The sequence below is a fragment of the Mus musculus genome, chromosome 6 (genome assembly GCF_000001635.26).
Source record: "Mus musculus strain C57BL/6J chromosome 6, GRCm38.p6 C57BL/6J".
Classification (NCBI taxonomy): domain Eukaryota; kingdom Metazoa; phylum Chordata; class Mammalia; order Rodentia; family Muridae; genus Mus; species Mus musculus.
The window spans coordinates 130,360,719-130,387,101 of record NC_000072.6 but is presented as its reverse complement, the minus strand read 5'-3'; the positions used below and the strand labels follow the sequence as shown (position 1 = coordinate 130,387,101).

Genomic DNA, 26,383 nt, shown 5'->3' with positions numbered 1-26,383 from the left:
ACAGGAAATCTCAAAATAGAGCTGTTTGTGGTTTTCCTAAGATCTGTGAAGTTTACCATATTTCATGGTGTAAATGTAGCACCTTAAAAGACAGATGCACCAAGAGGTGGGGCACTGGACTGGATAAGCAAGTCCTCCCAGTGAAGCAAGTGATCAGCGTATTCTTGTGGGATGGCTGGTGACTACACCAGGTTTCCCTGGCCTCGGCCTGGGACAGGAAGAGCAGTTTGCAACTGTGCAATGATAGTACTACAGTCCAAGGGTGTGACTGGAAGGTTTGAATGTGGGATTAATATTGTGTCTGTGTCAACATAAAGTTGTGGTTTCAGAACTAAAGTCTTTTAAAACAAAGCCAGTGAAATAAATATATGTGCATTTACATATGTATATATATGTACATATATGTGTACATATACATGTAAATATATATGTACATATATGTTTATGTATATGTAAATATATACATATATATGTATATGTTTTGTGTGTATGTATGTACATATGTATATGTATTTTCGTATGTTTATGTGTGGTTTTGATTGCTTTTTTTTTCACAAAAATGTATTTAGAAGACAGAACTTAAGAAAACAAAACATTTTTCTCCTTTCTCTCTCCTGTGTTTTATTAGCTGGTAATGTAAGTTCCTTTACCTCCTGTATTATGCTGTGCTTTGGTCAAAGAAGCAAAACTGGAGTGTCACTCACTTTCATTCCATCTGCAGTCACTGTATATTTCAATGATATTGATGCTCTTTAACAGTTTACATTCATCTCTAAATTCAGAACTCAGTTGCACAGAACTTAGAGGAAGGTACTGCTCTTTTGCTTTACAGTTTGGGGACTGCTCCTATATCTGTTTAAACAAACCAACAAAGAAATCCATTCTGTGTTCAGTTTCAATTAACTACCCTCCTTCTTCATCAAGCACACTGGTGGGCTCCTCAGATTCTGCTAATGCTATAGTCACAATAATGAACAAACATCTCTGGAGTTTCTTCTCACAGTCATTGCACGATGTTGCAGGAGGCAAAGAATATTTGGAAAGCAGAAAGTCCTGTGCCCTGGGCATGTGATTAGCCTCCTTGTTAAGGATGACACCCTGTCAGCAGAGATAAGGATGCAAGAAGTCTCAGTGCCATTATTATTTCTGTGAACAGTGTGATATAAACCTATCAGATATGGGAGGAGTACTTTCTCTAGAGCAGCAATAGTTCAGGGATGTAGATATGTCAGCTTCTCTCTTTTTCTCATGTAGCATCCCTGTGCTGTTCTTCAAAACATTTGCACTCTTTGAAATGATTAGGTAGAAAATCTGCCCCGCTTTCTGTCTTCTTGAGACTAGAAGGCTTAAAAGCAAAGTTTTCTTGAAATATATGAGCTTCTGCATATACTCCTGATTGAAGTTAATCAAAACCTAGGAAGGAGATGGCACACTCTTGACTAACACTCTTGACTACGTGAAAAAATAGGCTTGAAGACTCAGGGTTTTGCTCAGTTTCATATGCTAGAAAAACTGGAGTATTGCCTTGGAATTGATAATCTTTTCTGTTGAATGCAACATTCTATCCATTTTCAGGTTATGATTACAAACATTATTTAAACTGGATGTGGTAATTCATACCTTAATCCCAAAACATGGGAAAGAGATTTGGGCAAACCAGGTGTCTATAGTGAGTTTCAGGTCAGCCAGGGCTAAATAGTAAAACCCTGACTCAGATACAACAAAACACAACAAAAGCTATTTGTGTATCTTTTTAAACCTCCACAGCAACCTCGTAAAGAAATGACTGTTCTAAATTGTGTGGTCAAAGAATTTGTGAATGATGGGACTTAAGAAATCTCAAGAGCCTTGGTTGGTGTTTTCACTCATGTCTAACCATCACCAAGATTCATACATTTAGGAAAGATAAAACCCCAGCCATTCTAAATGCTCATTGTGTCCATAATTTGTGCTTAATGATGTATTTGAAACTTAGTCTCAGTGTTAGATATACAGTGTCCTTAAGTCAGCCTACTGACTTCTTCAGTCTTTCCTGTGGAAAGCTGAGACAGCACAAGCATCTGCCTGCACTGGGACACAGAAACCACTTTCTTCAACAATGCTGTTACTCCTCCCCACTTCCCATATTCTCTAATTTTGTGTGTGTGTGTGTGTGTGTGTGTGTGTGTGTGTGTGTGTGTGTGTGTTTCAAATAAAGGGATTCCCCCTGGAGAAGTGGGTAGAGACCAAACAGACTACCTGGAGGTATTATGAAAGCATCCTCACTGTACTCGAGGAACTTCTCTTATACTTATGAGATAATATCTGTGTCAGGGGACCTGGGGTACATGATAATGGCAGACTTGAGTGGTGACTCAGAAATATATGGGTTAAATAACCAAAAAAAAATGGACTTTTGAAATATCTCAGAGTATTAAAGCACTGGCCACACCAAGCCTGATGATATCCCCGAATTTGATCTGTGGAATCCTTGGTACAAGAAAAGAACTAACCCCCCCCCCATAACCCCTCAAAATTGTCCTTTGACCACCATGGACACACCATGGCAAATATGCACTCAAACTCTCTTTCCCAACACACACACACACACACACACACACACACACACACACACACACACAATCTATTAGGAGTCAGGCATCTTGAGTTCCTCTTCTAGTCTCAAATCATCCACCATTTCCCAGTGCTTTTTTAACCACTGTCACTTAATTTGAAGAACAATTTAAACTGTTTCATCAAAAACAAGCCAGCAGGTTTGAAAAGCTACAATCAAATGAAAGTACAGATTAGTGAGTGACTTGAATATATTTATCATGGCAACAGACAATTGAAATCAAATAGTTTTAATTTTTACATCCTCTCTTTATTCTATTATTATTGTCATTGTTTTTCCTTATATCATTGTCATTTGTATTATAATTTTTATTATCATTATTGTATGATAGGTGATTAATGCTTTGTATATGCCAAGCATGTCCCTACACTAAACTGCACCCTCAATCCCAATGAAGTGTCTGAAGTATTCAGCATGTGCAGCCTCACTAGTAATGTGAACAGCAAGAGCTTTGAATGGAGGGCTATTGATGCAAAAATCAGCTTTCACCTTTTATGGAATAAAAGATACTATATTCTGGAACCATTTAGAGTGACGATGCCTCCATTTTCCAATGTGGGAGAAGTTTCATGGAGTTTTATAGTTTTAAAGAACCTAAAAAGTCATAAATCCAGACAATGTCAGCATACATTGGTGGATATATCAGAGAGGTAGTTGCAGCAAGATGGGGGAAACTTTTCTATAGGTCATCAGAGGACATTCTCAGACTTCTGTTTTGTCGAAGCTAGTGGTCTGTTATGTTCATATATTTCATGAAGTTTTTATCTACTGGTAACAGGATGTTTGTTCTGACACAGGTTACTTAGAGGGTCCTAGCCTCTGGTAACATAATTATTCCCGAGACCCACAACACTACAAAGTCCTCACTTCTCTCTGTGTTAAATCCTTCATTGCTGAAACAGCTTCTTTCCCAGGAATTCTCATCACAAACACATGTACAAAACTCATAGAAGAAAAAAAAATCATATCATCTCATCTCTAAAAAAATAACTGTGAGTATTTTCATGCCAATGGATAGAATGTCATCTAATAATCTTTATTAGAGTTCTTCAAATGTATATTTTCTTGAATCCCATGACTTCATGCATAAAATAATTTTTTAGTATGTTCTAAAGAATATCCCATGTAGTTTTTAAACTAACAACAACAAAATATTATAGTACAACTGGGATGGTCCTCAGTAATAGATGATCAAAATTATTTATGCTGCACATAAGTAATTAATACTTATATGACTTTAAATTATTGAGATCAACATATATAAAATGAAGAAATGCGTATTATTTATTTATTAACCTAGAGCATATTGCTGTCATGATATACAGCTATAATTCTAAGACAAAAATGTATGAAAACCCGAGGAATATGATTGTGAGGTCTACCTGTGTTACATAGTAAAATAAATCATCTGTCTCAAAAACAACAACAGCAACAAACAAAAAAACAAACCAGAACAAAACAAAACCAAGTCCTGGGTCTGTAGCTCAGGGGAAGAATATTTACTGAGCATGTTCATTGTCTTAGATTTGATTTCCCATCACCGTGACAACATCAGCATTAAAATACTCCATACAGAATTACATCAATGTTCATAGGAAATATTATATATGATTTAAAAATCTAGAAAAATGTAAAGGAAGACTTCACCACACTTAGCTGCAACTAGCATAATTCAAAATGAAGAAATAACTTAAAAATTAGTAACATAATAGTAAATTTCCAACAGTCTATTACAAAACTAGGAGCATCAGTGCCACATTTTTCCAAGTTGTTTTGCTAAGGACAGTGTTTTTGCTCTCTCTGCAGGAGTTTTCATCTTCTCCTTCTTAAAAATATCAGTTATGGACATTTGTTTTGCAGCATCTGGCACAATACGTTACTTCTCTCCTTTGTTCTGAGGGTCAGGTTTCATTAAGCAGTTTCCTCTTTTTGCTTTGATGACGAGGAGGAGCATAAAATCATGAGGTTGAGTATCTCTCAGTGGAAATTTAGTTCTACCGTTTATTTTGGAGACACTTAGGGGATATCAACCAGAAAAAGCCAACTTTTTCCTCCACCAGAACCACTTCTTGCTAGCGACACAGGTAACAATAACTGTTTTTATTTGTTTTCTACTAAACTATCAAATATATTTTCAGGTAGTGTTATCTGAGCGCTCGATTGATGGGGAAGGCCTGTTAGTTGTTTTAGATCAGGTTAAATCCGGGAGCATGTGACAACTGTGATTCTTCATCAATTGTATTCTTTAGGAGTATGCTGTGATGTGTGTTGTGTGCTAAGAAATTAAGGTAGAGGGACCTATGGAGATCATTATTCTTTAACAGGGTTAAATGTTTATATATTACCCACCTAAATGATGCCATAATAGGATACAGGTAAAAAAGGATCAGTGTGTAAATGAACCTGATACACAAGGGTGACTGACCACCTAGTTTGATCCCTGGACTTCACATGAAGGTGGAGTGGGAGAACTCACCTTGTAAGATTGCCTTCTGGACACGTGCACCTTGGCCCAACTATCCCAAGAGCAGTAATAATAAATAACAATTTTGAAAAAGAATTTGGTAATGGAAGGATTCTTTTTTGTCAAGATAAAAGGCAAAAGGTGAATCACTTCAGAAAATTTCATAAATTAGAAAAATTTGAGAAGAATGCTCTCATATATGCAACTTGTATTTATTATCTGCTGGATCTCAGCTCGGTTATTAATGTAAAGGTAATGTCAGTTACAAATATTTACTTATTATTTACAAGTACTAACTATTTACAAATACAGTGTTATCTACTATCAGATGGTTTCCTTCATGGACATTAGCTTATGTGTACTGCATTGTGACAAAATTTATTTTCATATAGCCTCCCCTTGCAACATCATGTGTGTATATTTTATATGTGACATGATCATGAACATGAAATGCTGTGAGATTAAAAGTTCATAATGTATCCTCTAAGACTCTCCCTGTTGCTCTCACACCCCATCCAGCAATGATCCCTTTCTTCTTCTCAGTTTGCTGTCGGTACTAAAGGATAGAAATCATTTCTGCTGACTTTGAGCTGTGAGAATCAAATGATATAGAATATATCACATTTTTTTTCTGGGTATGGTTTAACCCACTCATTAGGAACTTTGCTGGTTGAATCCACTTACCTGGTTGAAGCATGGAGATGAATGTATAGAAAGTGGCTGGGTGGAAAGTTTGGATATCTTAGCTGATTAGGGCTTCAGTACAACAAATATTTACGTATGTTGGATCACCTTCAGTATTAACCTTCAAATACCTTTCGTAAGGTACTGTCAGGGAAACTCTGACAGTCATGTATAAATAAAAAGACAGAAAGAACAATTACTATTCATTTATTATCAAAATGTATAAATAATTTTAAAGCAACATTTTTATTTACTCCTAAAATTTCAAAGAGGCTATAACAATTATAGAATGACTTAGGAAATTTTTAATCTTTCCATATTTCTTAGAAATAAGTGGGTGGGTATGGGGGACTTTTGGTATAGCATTGGAAATGTAAATGAGCTGAGCTAAATACCTAATAAAAAATGGGAAAAAAAAGAAATAAGTGCTGTGACCATTAGAAATATAAACTACTTTAATAAAAATCTACAATGAGCTCTCACTTGTAATGTAAATTGGGTCAGTCCATGTCAGTGTGTTTGTAGCATTAAGTGAGTTAGTCAGACCCCACCTTTTTCCAGCCCTCTGTATCATCAGATTCAGTTCTCTTCCTATAGGTGAACATTTTAATATTTTTCTTAGAAACCACTCGAGGCACCATTTGAACTGAGAACATACTTTATATATCAATCCCAAGATGAGTGAGCAGGAGGTCACTTATTCAATGGTGAGATTTCATAAATCTGCAGGATTGCAGAAACAAGTGAGACCTGAGGAGACTAAAGGGCCCAGAGAAGCTGGCTACAGAAGTAAGTGTTTAAAGTATCTAATATCACATGTATTTTTTAAAATGCATTTTAAATTTTTAAAAATTAGAAATATTCTTAGCTTCTATGTAAAACTATAATGATCCATCTCATCGGGGCTGAGTTATGAACAAAGATGGGAGGGAAGAAAAGAGTATTAGATGGATGGTAATCATGTACAAAATTGTTCAAATCTAAGTTTTAAAAACCAAAGCAAACTAGTTTTAAAATTTAAAAACGAAAGAAAAACTTATAGCCCTACATCTACTCTTTAGTTGTAGCCAACTACTAAAGAAATCAGATGGACAGAGAATAACAATGAAAATATGTAAGAAAAAAATTCTTTTGAATCAAGAAGAAATAAGAAATTACTAGGATTTTTAAAATTATTTATTCTAGTCAAAAAGGATTTTGAAAAATTTAAATCTAACAGACCAACGTACACCAAATGTTCTAGGGAAACAAAATCCTAAGATAATGACACTTTTGCATTTTTTCCATTCTTGAAGATAGATTTTTTTTTAAATTATCCCCAATATCTAATGCAACAGGCAACAACAGTTGTCAATCAGAACGGGAAGTTTCCTACTGGAACTAAAATTTCAGATGAAGGAAGATGAGATGACAGATTAGTGTGGGTGGAAATAAGTAAACCTCTGTGAGAGTTCCGGGAAATGTCAAAGAAAAAATTTGTTCATTAATGATAAAGCAGAAATCTCACTTTTTATTCTCTCCATTTTTGCTTTCTTCACACTGTAATGTGTGTGCTCCAAGCTGATATACTTTTCTTCTTTGATGCAGTGGTAATAAAAGACATGAGTTTCCGATTCCAATTCCCCTTGATAAACCAAAACGTTTAGTATTATAGATAGCAAAATCAAACTTACAGGGAGAAAGAGATAGTTGACTTATAGGCCCTTTCAAGGATGGGGATGTATACAGATCAGGTCCAGAGCAGCTGTGGTTCCCTACCAGTTCTCAAGAGCATCCATCCCTCTTTCCTTCCTTTCTATCCTCAGTTACTTTTCTTCATGGACTGCATGTTTCAGTTTTGTATCTTGTACTTGGATTGTATCGATGCCTCCAGTTCCTCCTGTAGACTGCACTTTTCTTTGTGTAGAGGGCACAGGCCTGTTATCCAGCTCATTCTAGGTTGAGTCAGGATTCACAATACAAGATCAAGACTGAAATAAGTTCAAAATTCTGTGGAAATTCAAAAGCATAGGATTTCTAAAATGGGTGCATTTTAGGTAGAAATCTACAATTTTGAGTGGACATGTTCAATCTGCTTATATGATTGACTTCTGCAAAATTTCCCCTAGTTCACATCCTACAAAAAAAATTGTAATTAGTAGTGATATGTGCTCTGTCTTGGCACTGATTTTCTTGTTGTTTTTTGTTTTGTTTTCTTTTGCTTTGTTTTTTTGTTTTTTGTTTTTTGTTTTTGTTTGTTTGTTTGTTTTTATTTAAGGGTGTTCATTCCACTGGAAGTTCATTGTGATAGCTCTTGGCATCTTCTGTTTCCTTCTTCTGGTAGCTGTTTCAGTGTTGGCAATAAAAAGTGAGTAATTGAGAGAAATCTTATTTTTTTTCTTTCTGCCTAAAGAACAATATGAACTAACCAGTACCCCTAGAGCTCCCAGGGACTAAACTACTAACCAAAGAATACACATGTAAGGACTCATGGCTCCAGCTGCATATGTAGCCGAAGATGACCTAGTTGGTCATCAATGGGAGGAGCAGCCCTTGATTCTGTGAAGGGTCTATGCTCCAGTGTGGGGAAATGCAAGGTCCAGGAAGCAGTAATGGGTGAGTTGATGAGTAGCGGGAGGGAGGAGGGGATAGGGAGTTTTAGAGTAAACCAGAAAAGGGGATAACATTTGAAATGTAAATATAAAAATATCAAATAATAAAAGAATTGCTTTAGACTTGAACTATGGAGTTATACACACTATCCATTGTTTCACCTAAAGTCAGGGAATGAGTTAGAATCTCTGGAGTTATATTTTTTTCCTGAGAAAATGAAGTGTTCAGTTCTGTTTCATACTTAATCTGTTAGCTCTGGGGATGTTGAGAGTTCCTCTGTTCTGTCTCATTTTTGGCCATACTTCTTCTGAAGATTTGGTGATACTTTTCTTTCTGAGTTCAGTTGTTTGTGAATCCAATGTAACCATTTTTGCAATGTATTTTGACATCATGCTTAAGTAAAAGACTTCATCTCTACAGAGACATTAAACGTTAAACTTAATTGGATTTCTCTACATTGACAGAGGAAATCACTTTCAGGCTTTGCTAAAATATAGCTTTGTAGGTGGATATCTTGCATTCCATATGCTCTAATATGAATTGTGTCATTTCTTAGCATGTTTTATTAATTCACATTTTCATAGTGTGTTAAGTATTCACTGAATGTTTTACTTAGGTAATTATTTGTAAATTTGTGCTACAAAATGAAGTGAATTAAAATTACTACCACCATTTTATTCAGCTATATTATTTATTTTACAGTAAACTTAACTTTGTGAAATATTGAAGTATCTGTTTCTATAGTGAGTTAATTGAAGTGCTAATTTATAAATGTTAAAGTACCAATGAAAGTAATGATATGTGTTGGGTGTCAACATGAAGCTTTTTCTCTAACCTTAAATTTCAATACATATTTCTTATAAGCATTTTTTATATTATAACTGTGACTAACTTAGTTTTTCAGTATGATCAACAAAAAAAACTGCAGGAATTTCTAAACCACCACAATAACTGCAGCAACATGCAAAGTGACATCAACTTGAAGGATGAAATGCTGAAAAATAAGTCTATAGAGTGTGATCTTCTGGAATCCCTCAACAGGGATCAGAACAGATTGTATAATAAAACCAAGACTGTTTTAGATTCCTTACAGCACACAGGTATGTTGCAGGGGAAGACCATAAGTACAGAATTGCATTATTATATTTTATTCATTCTCTGGAAAATTTGAAGATCAACCAGCAGCTTAAGATGCTGGTGATCTTTGGGATCATTTGTGGGTTCCTTATTTCATTTAGGGATCTGGAAACTCAGAAGTTCATCTTTCGATTAGGAGAATCTTATAGTTTCTAAAATCCAGGTTCTGTTTGCCACTCCTACTACCCACTGGGGAGGGAATTACAAATCAGTACCCCTGAAAATTTTTAATTGTTTTGGTCCATGCGAAAATCTGAATCTCCAACTTCTTGTTGACAGAATATGGAAGTTTTTAGTAAGTGTGTATTTATGAACTATTTACATTAAAGTAGACTTAGAGCATATATTGGATGAACTTTTAAAAATAATGTGTGTGAGTGTGTGTGTGATTGTGTGTGTGTGTGTTTGTGTGTGTGTGTGTGTGTGTGTGTGTGAGAGAGAGAGAGAGAGAGAGAAAGAGAGAGAGAGAGAGAGAGAGAGAGAGAGAGACTGTGTTTTTCATCTGACATGTCTTGAGAACGTTGACTGTTGGTAAATAAGGGACTCTCCCTGCAGAAGACAAGTAAATTTCACCAGGGTTTGCGCATTCTGCACAACTCTGTCAATGACACAGTAATTGAGGCTGGAAAGATGAAAAGATTAATTGTCACAGGAACTTTTCTTTGCCTTCAGTGTGACTGGTCATTTTAACTGACCCAGTTTATCAACCATCATTAGTTATTTTTAGAAGATTTGGAGATAACAAAGAGCTCTTGTATATAATCTCACCACTCAGTGATAGGATATGATGATATGATTATTCTCATTATGTCAGGATTAATATATTTAAATCGGCTACAACATTATACAATTTTTTACAGGGAAAAACCCTCTAAAACAACCTTTGAAATATTCTAGAACCATGAAAAAGGTTTTGTCACTAAAAAAAAAATTATCTGTAAAGGGTAGCATGATGAAATAATTCCTATAATTATGAGGTTGAAGAAGGAGGATTTTAATATTTAACAATATTAGGACATCCCAACAAATTCCAGGAAAGCCTGAGAGAAAAATGAAGTTTGTAAATAAAGTTACTTTATAGAGTATGGAACTGGCAGTGGTGGCACATGTCTTTAATCCCAGCATTTTGGAGGCAGAGTCAGGTGGATTTTTGAGTTCAAGGCCAGCCTGGCCTGCAGAGTGAGTTCCAGGGCAGGCAGGACTGCACAGAGAAACCCTGTTATGAAAACACACACACATTGTGTGTGTGTGTGTGTGTGTGTGTGTGTGTGTGTACAGCATGACAGCATGGACATTTCCAGCTCCTCTCTAAACAAAATATTCATATTGAGATGATCTTGCAATTCAAACTTCATGCATTTCAATGTATTCAAATTTTAACATTTGGAAATTTGGGCACAACACTGATGACATCAACATAATCAGGAGAACAGTCTACCAACACCAAAACCACTGTTATATATATCTTATTTCTCTTAAGGTAAGATCATTAATTACAGATCTTGGCATAATGCTAAGTGCACATATGTGTATAGACCAGTGTGAGCACAATGCCTTACTACAGGTCAAAAATTCTTTCATCAGTTTAACTGCCTCTGAGTAGCAAGTGCTCATTGCCTGCTTCTGGCCCGTGGTATCTCACAAACCTCTGCTTCATAGAACTTGGATTTTTTAGAAACCTGATTTGCATGGAATCCTATCACATGGTCCTACATCCAGTGTGTTTCACTTTGCAAACTATCCTCAAGTTCAGTGATGTTTGTTACATAAGTCCGTGTCTTGCTTTTGGGTTTGTTGTGAGACATGATTCCATTCTGTAGCACAGGATAACTTGGAACTCACTGTAGATCCAAGGCTGGTATGAAAATGATCACTTACACTAGGCTGCCTTCCTCCTGCCTCTCTCTTTGGAGTGCTCTGATTATAGGCATAACTCATCATGCAAGGCTGATTCATTTCCCTTTAAAGGATAAACACTTTTCTTTTGTGTGTATATCCTATACTTTCTCTACTGATTCATCCATGATTGACATAGGAACCATTTCTATGTCTCTATGTTATTAACAACGTTTCATAGAACATGGGGATGCAGGGGTCCTATGGTATCAAAAAATCTCAATTTTGAGACATGAGATTTTCCTTTAAAAAACTACAGGCTGAATAATCTTAATAAATACATTGTTCTGATAACAGAATACCAGAGAACAATAAGTTTAACAATTTATTTTCTCTGTTACAGGCAGAGGTGATAAAGTATACTGGTTCTGCTATGGTATGAAATGTTATTATTTCGTCATGGACAGAAAAACATGGAGTGGATGTAAACAGACCTGCCAGAGTTCCAGTTTATCCCTTCTGAAGATAGATGATGAGGATGAACTGGTACTGTAGACTCTTACTTGGCCTTTTATTCTCTTAGGCCCAGTCTCTAACCCTGAATAATATACTAAATTCAGTTTTTTTTCTTTTTTCACATTTGTAAATTGTATTCCTGTAATGTGAACAAAACTGTAAAGTAGAGACTGGTTTGTATAGAAACACTTCTATCTTTCAGTCTCCTCCCTTTCTCAGGAGTCTAAAAGAGAGTCCCTCAGAAAGCATGTCTTTCCCAGATGAAGTTTAATCCTTTGGTACAGCATATTCTATTACTGACAGTCATTTATCTCCTTAGAGTGCCAAGAAAACCCCTCTGTCTAGGTTTTGATCTTTGGAACACAGAAGTGAGGCAGTCTGACATGAGAAATCAGATGACAATAGGGAAACTAGCTGAGCCCTGGGACTGTTGGCAAAATGGGATTATATGAGAAATGTGGGATTATATAGTTTGACCTGTGAGTCCCAGTGTTATCTTCACTGAAACTATCCATAATCATTACTATATAGTATCCTTATGTTCTCTAAAAAAAAAAAAAAAAAAAAAAAAGATATCCATCATTAGAAATGACAATTTAAAAGAAAACAAAGTTTCCAAGATTCTGACATTTCCTGTTTAATTTGGGTATATGCCCAGGATAAACTGGGTCTTATGTAGAAGTATTGCTAGCTTTATCATAAACCAACAAATGCACTTCCAAACTATTTGTGCAAATTTTCCCACCCATCAGAAATGGAGGAGTGTTCCCCTTGCCCCACATCCTTGCCAGCATGAGCTATCACTTGTTATTGATTATAGTCATTCTGATTGGTGTAAGATAGCATCTCAGAGTTATTCTGATTTGCATTTCCTAGATGGGTAAAGACTTTGAGCATTTATTTATGTGCTTCTCATCCATTTGAGAGTTCTCTGTCTAGTTGAGGCATAGAAGATACAAAAGAAGAAATTGATTCATTAGTCAAAGAAAATACTAAATATAAAATATTCATGATTCAAAAAACCCAGGAAATCTGAAATACCTTGAAAATACATAAGCTAAAATTAATAGGAATAGAAGAACTTAAAGAGCCCAATTCTAAGTTCACAAATATTTTCAACAAAATCACAGAAGAAAACATTCCCAACCTAAAGAAATAGGTGCCAGTAAACATAAAGGAAGCTTTTAGGACACCAATTAGACTGGGCCAGAAAAGAAAATACTCTTATCATATAATTATCAAAATACAAAATCTACAGAGGAAAGAAAGAATATTAAAAGCAACAAGGGAAAAATGGCAGGTAACACACAAAGGCAGAATGACCAGAATTGTACCCATTTCTCAATAGAGACTCAAAAGATAAAAGGTTCTGGGCAGATATCTTCCAACTTATGACAAACCATAATTGACAATGTAGATGATTGTTCCGGGTAAAACTCTCAATCACCATAGATGTAGAAAAGAAGATATTTTAGGACAAATCCAAATTAAAAAAAATCCATCCACAAATCCAGATATTTAGAAAATATAAGAAGGAAAAGTCCTACCTAAAAGGATAAGTAATTATATACAGGAGATAAGTAATTTCATACCTCAAAAATGAGGAAATAACACACACATACACACACACACACACACACAGAGAGAGAGAGAGAGAGAGAGAGAGAGAGAGAGAGAGAGAGAGAGAACTAACATAATTAAAATTGAACACATTCATATTTTAAAATATAATACTATTAATTAGGCATCATGCCACTCAGAGTTCACATGTAAAATACACTAAATACTAGCAAATATCTCCCAATCTACTCAGTTCTGTCACTTATGTATCCTCTCTTGAGCATGGATCTAAAAAGCACAGTGTTTTACAGAGCAATTTTCATCTTTATCAATTTTCTTTGAAGAAAGGTCATTCATTCCCAAATGAACACTTCCCAAATTGTTATGAAGTATTCCACAATCCACATTTGAATAATTTCCTAGAGCATCAGAAGTTCTTTAATGATCTATACACTTTTATGGGCCTTGAGCAGGAAGATTGTGTGTATGTAGTGAGTCTAGGTCTATGTCTAAGAAACATAGGCACAAATCGAGCCATGAACCCAGTATCTCAGGACACCTGGAGATTTTATTATAAATAACTTATTGAACTGACATAGTTTTAATTTAAATGTGCTACTAGTAGGAATCCACTTTAGAAAATAAGCACAGTGGAACTGAGCAGTAGGAGGATAGGCCAGCAGAGAATGACACAGGAATTTTGGGGAATTACCCTTCTTGTTCTTCACTAATCAGAGAGAAATTTTATTGTAAGGTCTGTTGTTTCCTTTACAGAAGTTCCTTCAGCTCGTGGTTCCTTCAGACAGTTGCTGGGTTGGATTGTCATATGATAATAAGAAAAAAGATTGGGCATGGATTGACAATCGCCCATCTAAACTGTGAGTTTCTGAGCCCTTCAGACTCTAACACTGGTGTGGGAATTGGGAGGATTGTGTGCAAAGACTTTTCTCTCATTTCACTTGGCTTTCCTCATTTTCTGTGAAGCTCAGGGGAAGGTCAAGTTGCATAAGACACAGTGTGAACAAGTGTTACAGAGGGAAGATGTATAGAATAGGAGATAACCAAAAGAGGCTTAATACTGCATACATCTCAGGTCTTTGTCTTCTAAGTTGAAAAGACCCCTAGAAAGTAAACAACTTGAGATGATGTGAAATGATTGAATGATCATGACAGATACACTGAGTCTCTCAGACATTCATGTGATATTTTTTTATTTTTGTTCACTTACATAATTATTGATTTTTAAAAATATAAGAAATGTTTATATATATATATACACACACACACGTATGTATGCCTGCATTCCATTTACAGCTGAGGACTCTAACTTGTCCTACCCATTCTATTTTTTTAGAATTCCATAACGAATAGCAATTTATGATATTGGGTATTAGAAATTTTATGTTATTGATGGCCCATGAAAACATGTAAAGGGTGTGAAGCCTGAGAAAGCCTGGCAAGGTGTGATGTGGGAGCATTTACCAGGCATTTGGGCAGGCTCTTCCTAAAGCCCAGTGTTTACACTAGCCCTTCATAGTGCCCGGGCATCACTTCCATAGGCCAAAATATGCTATGCCCTCTCCCTGTTCCTCTTGTGCAAATCTGACTGACAGCTGCACATGATGTTTGCCAAGTGGGGATAAAAACCCAAGGACAGGAAAAAGACACTCTTCAGCACATAAAATGGTCGGGAGCAGAGGAGAGCTGGCCCATCAATATTTCTTTAAAGACTGATCTGCCTAGCAACTAGATAAATGAAAGTTTGTTCTAACATGCCTTAAAAATATGGTTTGACCCCCAACGACCCACTATTTCTTTACCTATTACTTAGTTTTCTTTGCTTTGTTTTTTACTTTTCACACAGAGTCCAGTTTTTGTTTTGTTTTAGGTTTCTCTCTTTTATTGTGTAACTCTCAGGTTCTTTTAAGCTGTGTCAGCAACAGTAACCAATGCCTTTCTGCTCCTCAGCTTCCACAAAACAAGCAAGCATCACCTGAGAAGCCTTCTAAGTGTTTCTGTAGACTGTGAATGGTGCTCTGAAGCTCCCACTCTATGCTTTGTAGAATTAGGGTCTGCCCGTGTACTCCAGTTGTCACTCTCTGGGTAAAACTACTGATGCTTGATTTTTGTGTTGCTCATGGACGGCTGCCGTGTGCCATCCAGTGTGAGTGTTGATGCTGGTGACTGTGAAGGTGCTGTGTCTTCCACTGCTGTTGGGTTGCTTAGTTGCTTAGTTTCTCCATCAGTAACACTCCTCTCCCATTAGCACTGGCTCAGCTTTAACTGTTTTCTCAGCCAATCAGATGTTAAAGACCATGAGGGTCCTCTTGTTTAATTTTTCCTTGTGTATCTATTAAACCTTGATCAGGGTTTCTAGAATAGCTGCAGTAGATTTTGAAAACACACTTACCTTTATTGATTTGGGGTTCCACAGAGATCAAGTTCACATGTAATTGTTGGACTCTTATACAACTGACCATTCAAAAGTGAATAAAGGCTTATTGTTTTGTAACAGTGTCCAGTGAGCCCTGACATTTCAATTGAAACATGAATTGTCATTACGACTCAATTCAAATTCAAAAGTTGTATTTGGAGTTAAGTTATTTTAACAGTAAATTTATTTAATGGAAAAAAACCAAAACAATGAAATTTAACCCCTGATTACTAGCAGAGTAATTGTAGCAAATTCCAACCTAGGGCCTATGACCTTCCCAGTCTCAGACATTTTATTTGAATTACAACACCAAATATGTTTTTCCGTGGTAAAGTCCACAACTCAAATAAGAAAGCATCTATTTATCCTATAATAATAGTAATACTGTGCACATCTGCCTGGTCTGCAGCAGGTCAGCATTTCAGGATGCAGTGTCCAATGCACGATAGGATTATTCATAAATTTTCTTTCCTGCAACATGCAAAGAAACTAATAGCCCTTAGAAAGCCATCCCTGGTGCAGATATTTCCTTATTGGTTTGAGGTTAATTTATCTATGTTTTAATGTTAATGTGTGGAAAATATTCAGCAATAGGGCCTTACTATATAGTTATTTGAAGTAAACAAAGACAGTAACATTAGCCTTTGCTATGTGGGAGACGCCTATTGTCTCTCTGACTAGTAAGTCATACCTCTGGAGGAATCCTAGGCTTTGCACTTTGGTTTTCTTTTTAAAACATAACTTCTGGCATTGTAACTCTTCTTTGAAGTTAAATCGTTTCTTTCTCTCTCTCTCTCTCTCTCTCTCTCTCTCTCTCTCTCTCTCTCTCTCTCTTTCTTTCTTTCTTTCTTTCTTTCTTTCTTTCTTATTCTCTAATCTTTTTTTTACAGTCCAGTCTTTATGCCCCTCCCAATCAGCCATCTGGATGCTCCTCATCCCAAACACCCTCCCACAATCTCCATGAGGATGTCCATACCCACCCCACTTATAGCACCAGGCCTCCTCACTACCTGGGCCCTCTTGTCTTTCTAGGGTTAGGTACATTTTCCCTCACTGAGGTCAGACCAGGCAGTCTTCTGCTGTATATGTGTAGGGGGCCTCATAACAGCTCGTGTATGCTGAATAGTTGGTGTCTCAGTGACTGAGTGATCTCAGGGATCAAGGTTAGTTAGGTGGTTGGCCTCAGCTTCTTCCCTAATTCCACTGCAGAAGTCCTTGGCTTCAATTCATTGTTTGGGTGTTAGTATCTACATCCTACTCTTTCAGCTACTTGTTAAAATTTTATTTTTAATTACATTTTTCATAGAATATATTTTGATCCCGTACTGTCTTCTCAAAATACTCCTTGTACATTCCTACCTTCCTACCAACTCAACTTCGTTATTTCTCCCTCTCCCCAAGGAAAAATAACAAAAACAAACAAAAAATAAACTAAAATCAATCAATCAAGGAAACAAAACCCTGATATGAAAAAAATTGCCCACCAACAAACAAACAAAGAAACACTCAGACAAACCACATTAAAGAAAACCCAAACTAAAAAAAAAAAAAAAAAAAAAAAAACAAAACATAAAACTCCAAATCATTAGGAACACATGGAATGTGTTTTTTGTTGTTCAACTATAAGCTTATTAACTTTTGGGTTTCCATAAGACCTTCTACACAGCCTTAGTTTTGTTTAACCCATCCGTTATTTTCTCCTATATTTTATTTTCCAGTACTTATCCACATTTGTCCTTGATCCTCAGAATAGAGCTCTTGCATTATTAATACCTTGTTTTCACTGTTTTGCTAATTGTCAATTTCCTTTTACAAATACAAATTTTAGGAAATGACCTCATAATTCTGTGTATCCTCTAATAACTTTCCTAGGTATTTATATGTTAAGTTGCTTCTTATATAATTTAAAAATAAAAGTAATATTTTATTATTCTGTTTTTAATTTGAGTTAAGGATTCATCTTACTGTCTGTCCTTGAATTCTTTATCCACATGTCTTCATCTCTCTGGTGTTGGGACTATGGACAAGGGTGTCTGCTTGTCTATTCTCATTTTAAAGATATCCATCATGCTTATTTTACATATGCGAGTTTTAATTCTGTTGTCCCTTTCTTTTTTCTTGAGATTTATGTACTGTTTCTGCCTGGTTTTGTTCATAATGTCATTTACTTTGTGGCATTCACTTTGCTTCTTCTTTAGCAGGTACAGAAACTATCTGAGGCGTCATATCCACAGTGATATCTCTCTCAGAAATAGTTTTCTTCAGTGCCTGGGAACATAGCCAGTCTGGTTCTGGGTCAATTATATTACAAATGTGGCCCTGTCAGTCTGTACAGCTACGTTCCAGAAAATATCTTCATCCCTTTCTTTCAAGGACACTCTAAAATAGCCTGTCAGAGAAGTGGCCAGAAGACAAATAGCGCTATTAGATGTATTAATAAGTTCTAATAAATTAGATTCTTAGTATTATTAATATTTTCTATAAAATTATCATTTCACACTGACTAGCCCTAGAATTCAGGCACTTTCTCCCAAGCACTTGGATTCCTTGTATTTGCCTCTGTGACTGGCCACAGAGTTAATGAATTTGTTTACATCCAATAGAAGCCTACACAGTCAGAGAAGAGCAAGTGGCAACATTTAAAGTGAGGTGCCAGAAAGAGAGAAGATGCCTGCATCCAAGTTAAGATATCTTTGTGTTCCTTGACTATGCTACAGAACTGTTGCTTGATGATGGTGTTACTAGAGTCAGACTTGAGGTTTGACTAAGGGAGTTCAGTGGTGACAAGGTTCCTGCAGCCACCATAAGCATTTACTCCAGTGCAAAGGTACAAAAGCTTGCACATCTTTTACAATGCCATCTTCTAATGAACCCAGTTAGCAGCGTGAACCTCACTTGTGTTTCTTGTGTGCAGGTCTAGGTGAGCATCATTATGGGAGTAAAGTTAAGATCTCATGATGCAGCCTATATGCACCATCTGTATGTTTGAAGGGTTAGTGTCTCCTAGATTATTTTCCTCCTTGCTCACATTCAAAACATATCCTTCCTTGATTATAACCAAATAAAATCTCATGGCTGGCTAATGTGTACACTAAATCCAGACTCCTCTCTCCTCTCCCCTGCTGTCTATTCATGACAACCTTGGTTTCATTTATCTTTCTTTCTGTTACTATAGTAAATTTAATACTGTGTTTCTCCCTGGTGTAAATCCAAGGTTAAAGAATGGTGATAATTTGTTAAAGATTTTTTTCTTTGACATTTCAGGTCCAATGAGCTTGTTGGATGTCTCTATTTTTCTGCTATTCTTTGGCATAAATTCTCATTAGCCTAGCCTGGTTTAAACTGACTGTATTTACCAAACATGCCTTGAATTTCAGTTTTTTAAAAAATATTTTCTTTATTAACATCTCAAAAGTTATCCCCTCTTCAGGTCTCCCCTCTGAAAACCCTGTATTCCACCCCCCTCCTCCTCCTCCTTCTATGAGGGTGCCCCTCACTCTCCCATTCACTCCTACCTCCATGCACTGCCATACCTCTACATTGAGACATCGAACCCCGACAGGACCAAGGGCTGTACACCTCCCCTTGATGTCCAATTAGACCATTCTCAGCCACATACACGGCTGGAGACATGTTTCTCATAATGTATACTCTTTAAATGGTTGTGCAGTCCCAGATGCTTCCATGGATTTGGCCAGTTAACACTGTTGCAACATCCCCCCTCCAGCTCCTTCAGTCTCTTCTCCAACTTCTCTATCAGGGACTCCACACTCAGTTAAATGATTTGCTGCAAGAATCCACCTCTCTATTTCTCAGGCTCGTGAAGAACATCTCATGAGACAGTCATACCCACCTCCTGTCCTCCTGTCAACAAACACTTCTCAGCATCCCCAATACCTTCCAGGTTTGGTGAATGTATATGGGATGTATCCACAGGTTAGGCAGTCTGTGGAAGGACTTTTCTTCAATCTTTGTTCCACACTTTGTCTCCATATATCCTCTTGTATTTTGCTCCTCCTTCTAAGAAGCACTGAAGCATTCTCTGATTCAATGTGACAGGTGAAGGAAAAGTAAAAGCAGAATGTTTTGTCATCTTTGTTGACTTCTTGTGATGACTTGTGAATACTTAGTTACCAAATGTTTCAACCACATTTTTCAATCTACTGTGCAAATAGATTGATGAGCTGGAAAGGGAAGAAATGCTCTTCTAAAGTCTGTCTTAACATGGCAAAAGCCACTTTTCCCCCTGGTACAAAGACCATTTCATCTGTAGAATGGATGTCATTGCTCAAGTCCTGAGAAATCATTTTCTGTTTCTCAAATGACACAGAAGCAAAAATATAATCCTGTAAAATAATACTCAGTTTGGCCTCACTAGGATCAACTATTTCAAAATTCACTGCTTCGACAGCACACTTAGTTACTAATATGTAATTTTAGGGTTCTATTTGATAGAGTTAGATTCTATGTCTTGGGAAGCCTAATAATAATGATGATAATGACAATAATACTAAAGCTGTCTAGAACAGAAATACTTTCTAGGGTGAAGCAATATCTTGTGTAGCATCCTACTAAGCCTCAGTTATTCAATATGTATCTAGTAATATGTTTTAGTCCATAATCCACTTTATCCGCAATGGTTAGTGTTCTGGATCTTATCACTATCAATATATCTTTGAATTCAGGATCATACAGTGCATTCACATGTAATGTCCTTAAGTTGTAAAATAGTTTGGCTCATTGTTTGTCTGAAAATTAAATTCAAAAATCCAAGCCTTGAAGTTGAGTCTGCATATAAATGCATCCACTGGAAGTCATGAGGAATATGAGTTTTAATAAATATGCACATATATTCAAGCACCATTCTACAAACTAGTTTTATATCCACATGATAGAAGTCACCTAAAAGGAGGGAATTGAGAAATTTTCTCAATTAGAAAGTTCCTCAATGACAAACAAGAAAGTAGAGGATTAAGCAAAAGAAATCCTTTCTTTTCCCAAATTGCTTTGGTCATGGTGTTTCATCACAGTAATAGACACCATCAAACTAAAACAGACCAATTATTTTCTCCTTGCAAAGTTCTTTTCTGCACCCCTCATCTGATCCCAGGCAAGCAGGCATGTGCTTTTTTGTACTGTAACTGAGTAAGGCCTAGTGCAGCATGTTATGTACTATGTACAGATTTGTGTTTGTTTCCATTTCTCTGTATCTTCCACTGTTATCATTTTCACTATGATGTTTTAGCTAACTCAAGCTTTTTTCTTGGATCAATGTTTCATTCTCCTTCTTACAAAGCGCTTTTTTTTTTCCCGAGACAGCATATCTCTGTGTGGCACTGGCTGTCCTGGAACTCATTCTGTAGACTAGGCTGGTCTAGAACTCAGAAATCTGCCTGAGTCTGCCTCCCAAATGCTGGGATTAAAGGAGTGAGCCATCAACGCCAGGCACAAAGCACTTTTGTATTGCACTAATATTCCACAATATTTTTCCATCACATATGAACACGTTTCCAAATTTTGATAATTATGAATATTTGAAATTTATAAAAGTCTTCATGAAAATTCATGTCTGAATCATTGTTGAATATAAATATTAATTCTTTTTAGTCATTATCTTTTATGAACTGCTCTCTTCTGGTTCTTTCTTAATTTTGCCTTTATTCAACATTCACACATGATTCCTTAGCTGTGCCTACCAGACTGTCTTAAACTATTTCATGTGCATACCCATTCCTAATGTATTATAACTCTTATGTCTATGCTCAAAACAACACTTGGTTTAATTTTTATTCCTTGTTACTTTTACATCCCTAATTATGTTAAGGATCAATATTCAATTTCTCCTCATCTTAAACCCAAAGTTCAAAGACAGTGACATATTTTCCTAAAGACTGTTCCCTTTGAAATCTCATTCCCATGTAGTAATGGTGGCTTTCATTTTCTTTCCTTCTTTAGAAAAGTGTCATTAACTGAGTCAAGCCTAAAGCTCCCTGTGTATAGAAGATTAGCACTGAACCTTGAATCCTCCTACCTTCAATTCTAAAATCCTGGGACTACAATTGTGTCCACTAGTCCTAAATAAATCTAACATTGAAGATCTTCATTTTGAGTGTGTTCTTTAGTCAGATTTCTCTATTAGGGAAAAATAGTGGCTGCATTACTACTCTGAAAATGTTAGGTTTGATCCAACCCTGCTAATATATCAGCCTGAGTAGAAATATGATTTATATTGGTTTATAAAAGAAGATCTTATTTATTAAATAATTATCTTTTGACTTCTACTTGTTCTACATAGCCCAGGCTGTCCCAGAACTCACAGTCATTCTGTTTCAGTATATGGGCTAATTTGTTCTCTGTTTTTTATCTTGCAGCATTTAAACAAAATTTAAAATTTTATTTATGTCTTGTAATATATTATCCTGCAGATTGCCATGTTTCTGTGAAGGTCCATTATCTAGGATGTGGGGAATGAGAAGGGGGAAAAACAATCAAAAAGTATAGTTACAAGCTTTCATCTGTGATTGTGTTTCAAATTTTCCCTTTTTCCTTACACCATGAGCATATAAGACTGTTTTTTGTGTGATATACATATTGTTTTACTTTTATCCTAGCATTTATATCAACAAGTGGGAGAGCAGGTTCAGCAGAAAATAACTTCTGGGAAATATTGAAAATCAGTTTTCCTCACTGACCAAAAATTGCGAGTATGAAAAACGATGGGGATTTTTTTGTGTGTGACAGAGATCATTTCATTTTAATGAACTTACACAAAGGAACATATCCTAGTGTTAAAATTAAGAATAATAGGTTAAATATTGTCTTCTTTAGTGAATAGAATTTTTTAAAATCATGACATTACAGTGAATGATCAAAATTAAAGTGTTGCCCCTTGTTGTTTTTGTTTTTCAGTGCCTTGAACACAAGGAAATACAATATAAGAGATGGGGGATGTATGTTGTTATCTAAAACAAGACTAGACAATGGTAACTGTGATCAAGTATTCATCTGTATTTGTGGGAAGAGACTGGATAAATTCCCTCATTGACTCTCCAATGAGTGTTAAAGGAAAAAGTGAAATTTTCTTACTCTCATTTGTTTCCTGTATTAATTAATGACACCTTGCAAACAAGTGTTTTGACCATTGGACTTAGTCTGCAGTGCAAAGAGAGAGAGAGAAAATCTGGAAGATTTTGGGAATATTCTCTGAAACATGACATGACAGAGCAGATGACATCTTCCTTCCCTGTTGAGACTGGACAGATCTTCTCTGATACCCCAAAGCTTGGACGAATCTGTTTTATTTGTTTGCATAAACTCTAAAAGAAGTAAATAAAGAACCTTGATGACTAGCCTGAGTCTTTCTTTCTTTTATCTTTCTTCCTTTCTTTTTCTCTCTCTCTTTCTTTATTTCCTCCTTTCTTTCTTTCTTTCTTTCTTTCTTTCTTTCTTTCTTTCTTTCTTTCTTACTTTCTTTCTTTTTTCTTTATTTTAGGGGAGAGTAAAGAGTTTATTTCGTCTTATATCTTACAGTACATTATGAATGGTAGTCAGGACAAGAAATCAAACATGAACTCAGAGGCAGGCACTGAAGAAGAGATAATGAAGGAATAGAATTACTATCTTGTGCAGACTGATTTCTTATTCCAGGTGTCCAGGGATGGCACTTGCAACAGTAAGTCATCAGTCAAAAAGAATTTCATGATCTTTTGCCTACTAGACAATCCGATAGAGGCATTTTCTGCACTGAAGTTTCCTTTTTCAGTTTGACTCCTATTAAACTATATTTAATTTAAAATAAAAGAAGAAAAGAAAGAAAGAGTGAGATAGAGAAAGAGAAGGAAAGAAAGAAAGAAAGAAAGAAAGAAAGAAAGGAAGGAAGGAAGGAAGGAAGGAAGGAAGGAAGGAAGGAAGGAAGAAAGGAAGGAAGGAAGAAAGAGAAAGAAGAAAGTAAGAAAGGATTGATTTCTCAAAGAATCGGCTCCTGGTTTTCTTAATTCTTTGTGCAATTCTTTCTGTTTCTACTTGGTTGATTACAGCCCTGAGTTTGATTAATTCCAGTTCCATGAGTCTGATTATTTCCTGCCATATACTCCTCTTGGGTGTATTTTTTTTCTTTTTGTTTTAGAACTTTCAGGTGTGCTATTAAGTATGGTCTTTCCAGTTTCTTTTTGAGGCACTTAGAACTATGACTTTTCTGCTTAACACTACTTTCATTGTGTCCCTTAAGTTTTGGTATGTGGTGCCTTCATGTCCATTAAATTCTAAAACATTTTTAGTTTCTTTCTATATTTCTCCCTTGACCAAGTTATCATTGAATAGAGTGTTGTTCAGCTTCCACATGTATGTGAGCTTTCTCTGGTTTATGTTGTTGTTGAAGATAAGCCTTTGTCCATGGTTATCTGATAGAATGTATGGGATTATTTCAATCTTCTTTTATCTGTTGAGGCCTGTTTTGTGAATGATTATATGGTCAATTTTGGAGTAGGTACAATGAGGTTCTGAGAAGAAGGTATATAAATTTGCCTTAGGATAAAATATTATGTAAATATCATTTAGATCCGTTTGATTCATAACTACTTTCAGTTTCACTGTGTCTCTTTTTAGTATCAGTTTCCATGATCTGTCCATTTATGAGAATGGTGTGTTGAAGTCTCCCACTATTATTGTGTGACGTATAACGTGCGCTTTGAGCTTTAGCAAAGTTTCTTTTATTTATGTGGGGGGGCCTTGCATTTGGAGCATAGATGTTCAGAATTGAGATTTCTTCTTGGTAGATTTTTCCTGTGGTGAGTCTGAAATGTCCTTCCTTATCTCTTTGATAACTTTTGGGTTAAAGTTGATTTTATTTGATATTAGAATGTCTACTCCAGCTTGTTTCTTGTAACCATTTGCTTGGAAAATAATTTCCCAGACCTTTACTCTAAGGTACTCTCTATCTTTGCCACTGACATGTGTTTCCTGTATGTATTGAAATGCTGGGTCTGGTCTACATATCTAGTCTGTTAGTCTATGTCTTTGATTGGGGAATTGAGTCTATTGATGTTAAGAGATATTAAGGAATAGTGATTGTTGCTTCCTGTTATGTTTGTTGTTAGAGGTGGAATAATGTTTGGTTGGTTAACTTCTTTTAGGTTTGGTTAAAGAAGATTAATATCTTACTTTCTTCTAGGGTGTAGTTTCCCTCCTTGTGCTGGATTTTTCTGTGTATTATCTTTTGTAGGGCTGGGTTTGAGGAAAGATATTTTGTAATTTTGTTTTATTCATGGGTATAGTAGGCTGGGCTAGTAATTGTGTTCTCTCAGGTTCTGTATGACATCTGCCCAGGATTGTCTAGCTTTCATAATCTCTGGTGAAATGTCTGATTTATTTCTCATTGGTCTGCCTTTATATGTCACTTTGCCTTTTCCCTGACTGCTTTTAATATTCTATTTTTTTTTTTTGTGCATTTGGTGTTTCAATTATTGTATGGCAGGAAGAATTTCTTTACTGGTACAGACTATTTCAAGTCCTGTAGGTCTCCTGTTTGATTACGGACATCTCTTTATGTTAGGGAAATTTTTTTCTATAATTTTGTTGAAGATATTAACTGGCTCTTTTAGTTGGGAATCTTTGCTCCTCTATACCTACTATCCTTAGGTTTGATCTTCCCATTGTGTCCTGGATTTCCTGGATTGTGGGATTTGGAGCTTTTTGCATTTTCTTTGGTTGTGGAGTCAATATTTTCTATGGTATCTTCTGCACTTGAATTTATGTATTCCATCTTTTTTATTCTTTTGGTGGTGTTCGTATCTTTGACTACTGATCTATCTCCAAGGCTTTCTATCTTTATTGTTGTCTCCCTCATTATTTCTTTATTGTTTCTATTTTCATTTTTAGAATCTGGATGGTTTTGTTCAATTCCTTCACCTCTTTGGTCGTGTTTTCCCGTAGTTTTTTAAGGAATTTTTTGTATCCTTTTTAACATATTCTACCTGTTTACCTGTGTTCTTCTGTATTTCTTTAAGGGGGGTTATTTTTGTATTTCTGAAAATCATCAATCATCATCATGAGATGTGCTTTTAATGTATAGAATTGCTTTTCTGGTGCGTTGGGGTATCCAGAGCTCTCTGAGTTGGGGAAGAGTGTTCTGATGATGCCAAGTATTCCTGGTGTCTGTTGATTTTGCTCTTGCCCTTGCCTCATGCCATTTGGCTATCTCTCATTTTATCTAACCTTGTTGTCTCGGTCTATGGCTCATCCCTCCTGTCAACCTAAGAATCAGCACTCCTGAAAGACAAGCTCTGTCTGGGTGGAATTTTCATAAGAGAGCTGTGGCACAGGGTCAGTTTTGCGTGTATATGAAAACCAGCAGGATCCTGTGCTCAGCTGTTCCTTGGTTCATAGTTCCTGATGGCTCTGGGTGGGTGCCTCTTTGTCCAGGAATTTGAGCCGAAGTGTTGGTCATACTTGTGCTCACCGATGTGTAGCACTCCTGGAAGACCAGCTCTGTCCTGGCAGTATTTGGATTTGGAGAGCTGTTGCCCAGGGTAAGTTCAGGGCATAAATA

General features: G+C 36.1%; 1 protein-coding gene across 1 annotated transcript; it reads left to right on the top strand.

Annotated features, from left to right (window-relative positions):
* Positions 1 to 227: 227 nt before the first annotated feature.
* Klra1 (killer cell lectin-like receptor, subfamily A, member 1) lies at positions 228 to 23,184 on the top strand. The gene is made up of 9 exons (NM_016659.3): positions 228 to 275; positions 3,412 to 3,606; positions 4,421 to 4,698; positions 6,385 to 6,551; positions 8,020 to 8,109; positions 9,251 to 9,454; positions 11,731 to 11,873; positions 14,178 to 14,281; positions 22,747 to 23,184. The coding sequence occupies exons 4-9, from the start codon at positions 6,440 to 6,442 to the stop codon at positions 22,880 to 22,882; spliced, it is 789 nt and encodes a 262-aa protein (NP_057868.2). The 5' UTR covers positions 228 to 275; positions 3,412 to 3,606; positions 4,421 to 4,698; positions 6,385 to 6,439; the 3' UTR covers positions 22,883 to 23,184.
* The last annotated feature ends 3,199 nt before the right edge of the window (positions 23,185 to 26,383 follow it).

Bases quoted from the DNA above. Each gene is read 5' to 3' on its own strand.
- Klra1 (NM_016659.3), top strand. From the start codon at position 6,440: ATGAGTGAGCAGGAGGTCACTTATTCAATGGTGAGATTTCATAAATCT. The intron at 8,110-9,250 runs GTGAGTAATTGA...TGACTAACTTAG, and splicing joins TTCAGTGTTGGCAATAAAAA to TTTTTCAGTATGATCAACAA. The intron at 11,874-14,177 runs GTACTGTAGACT...TTTCCTTTACAG, and splicing joins TAGATGATGAGGATGAACTG to AAGTTCCTTCAGCTCGTGGT.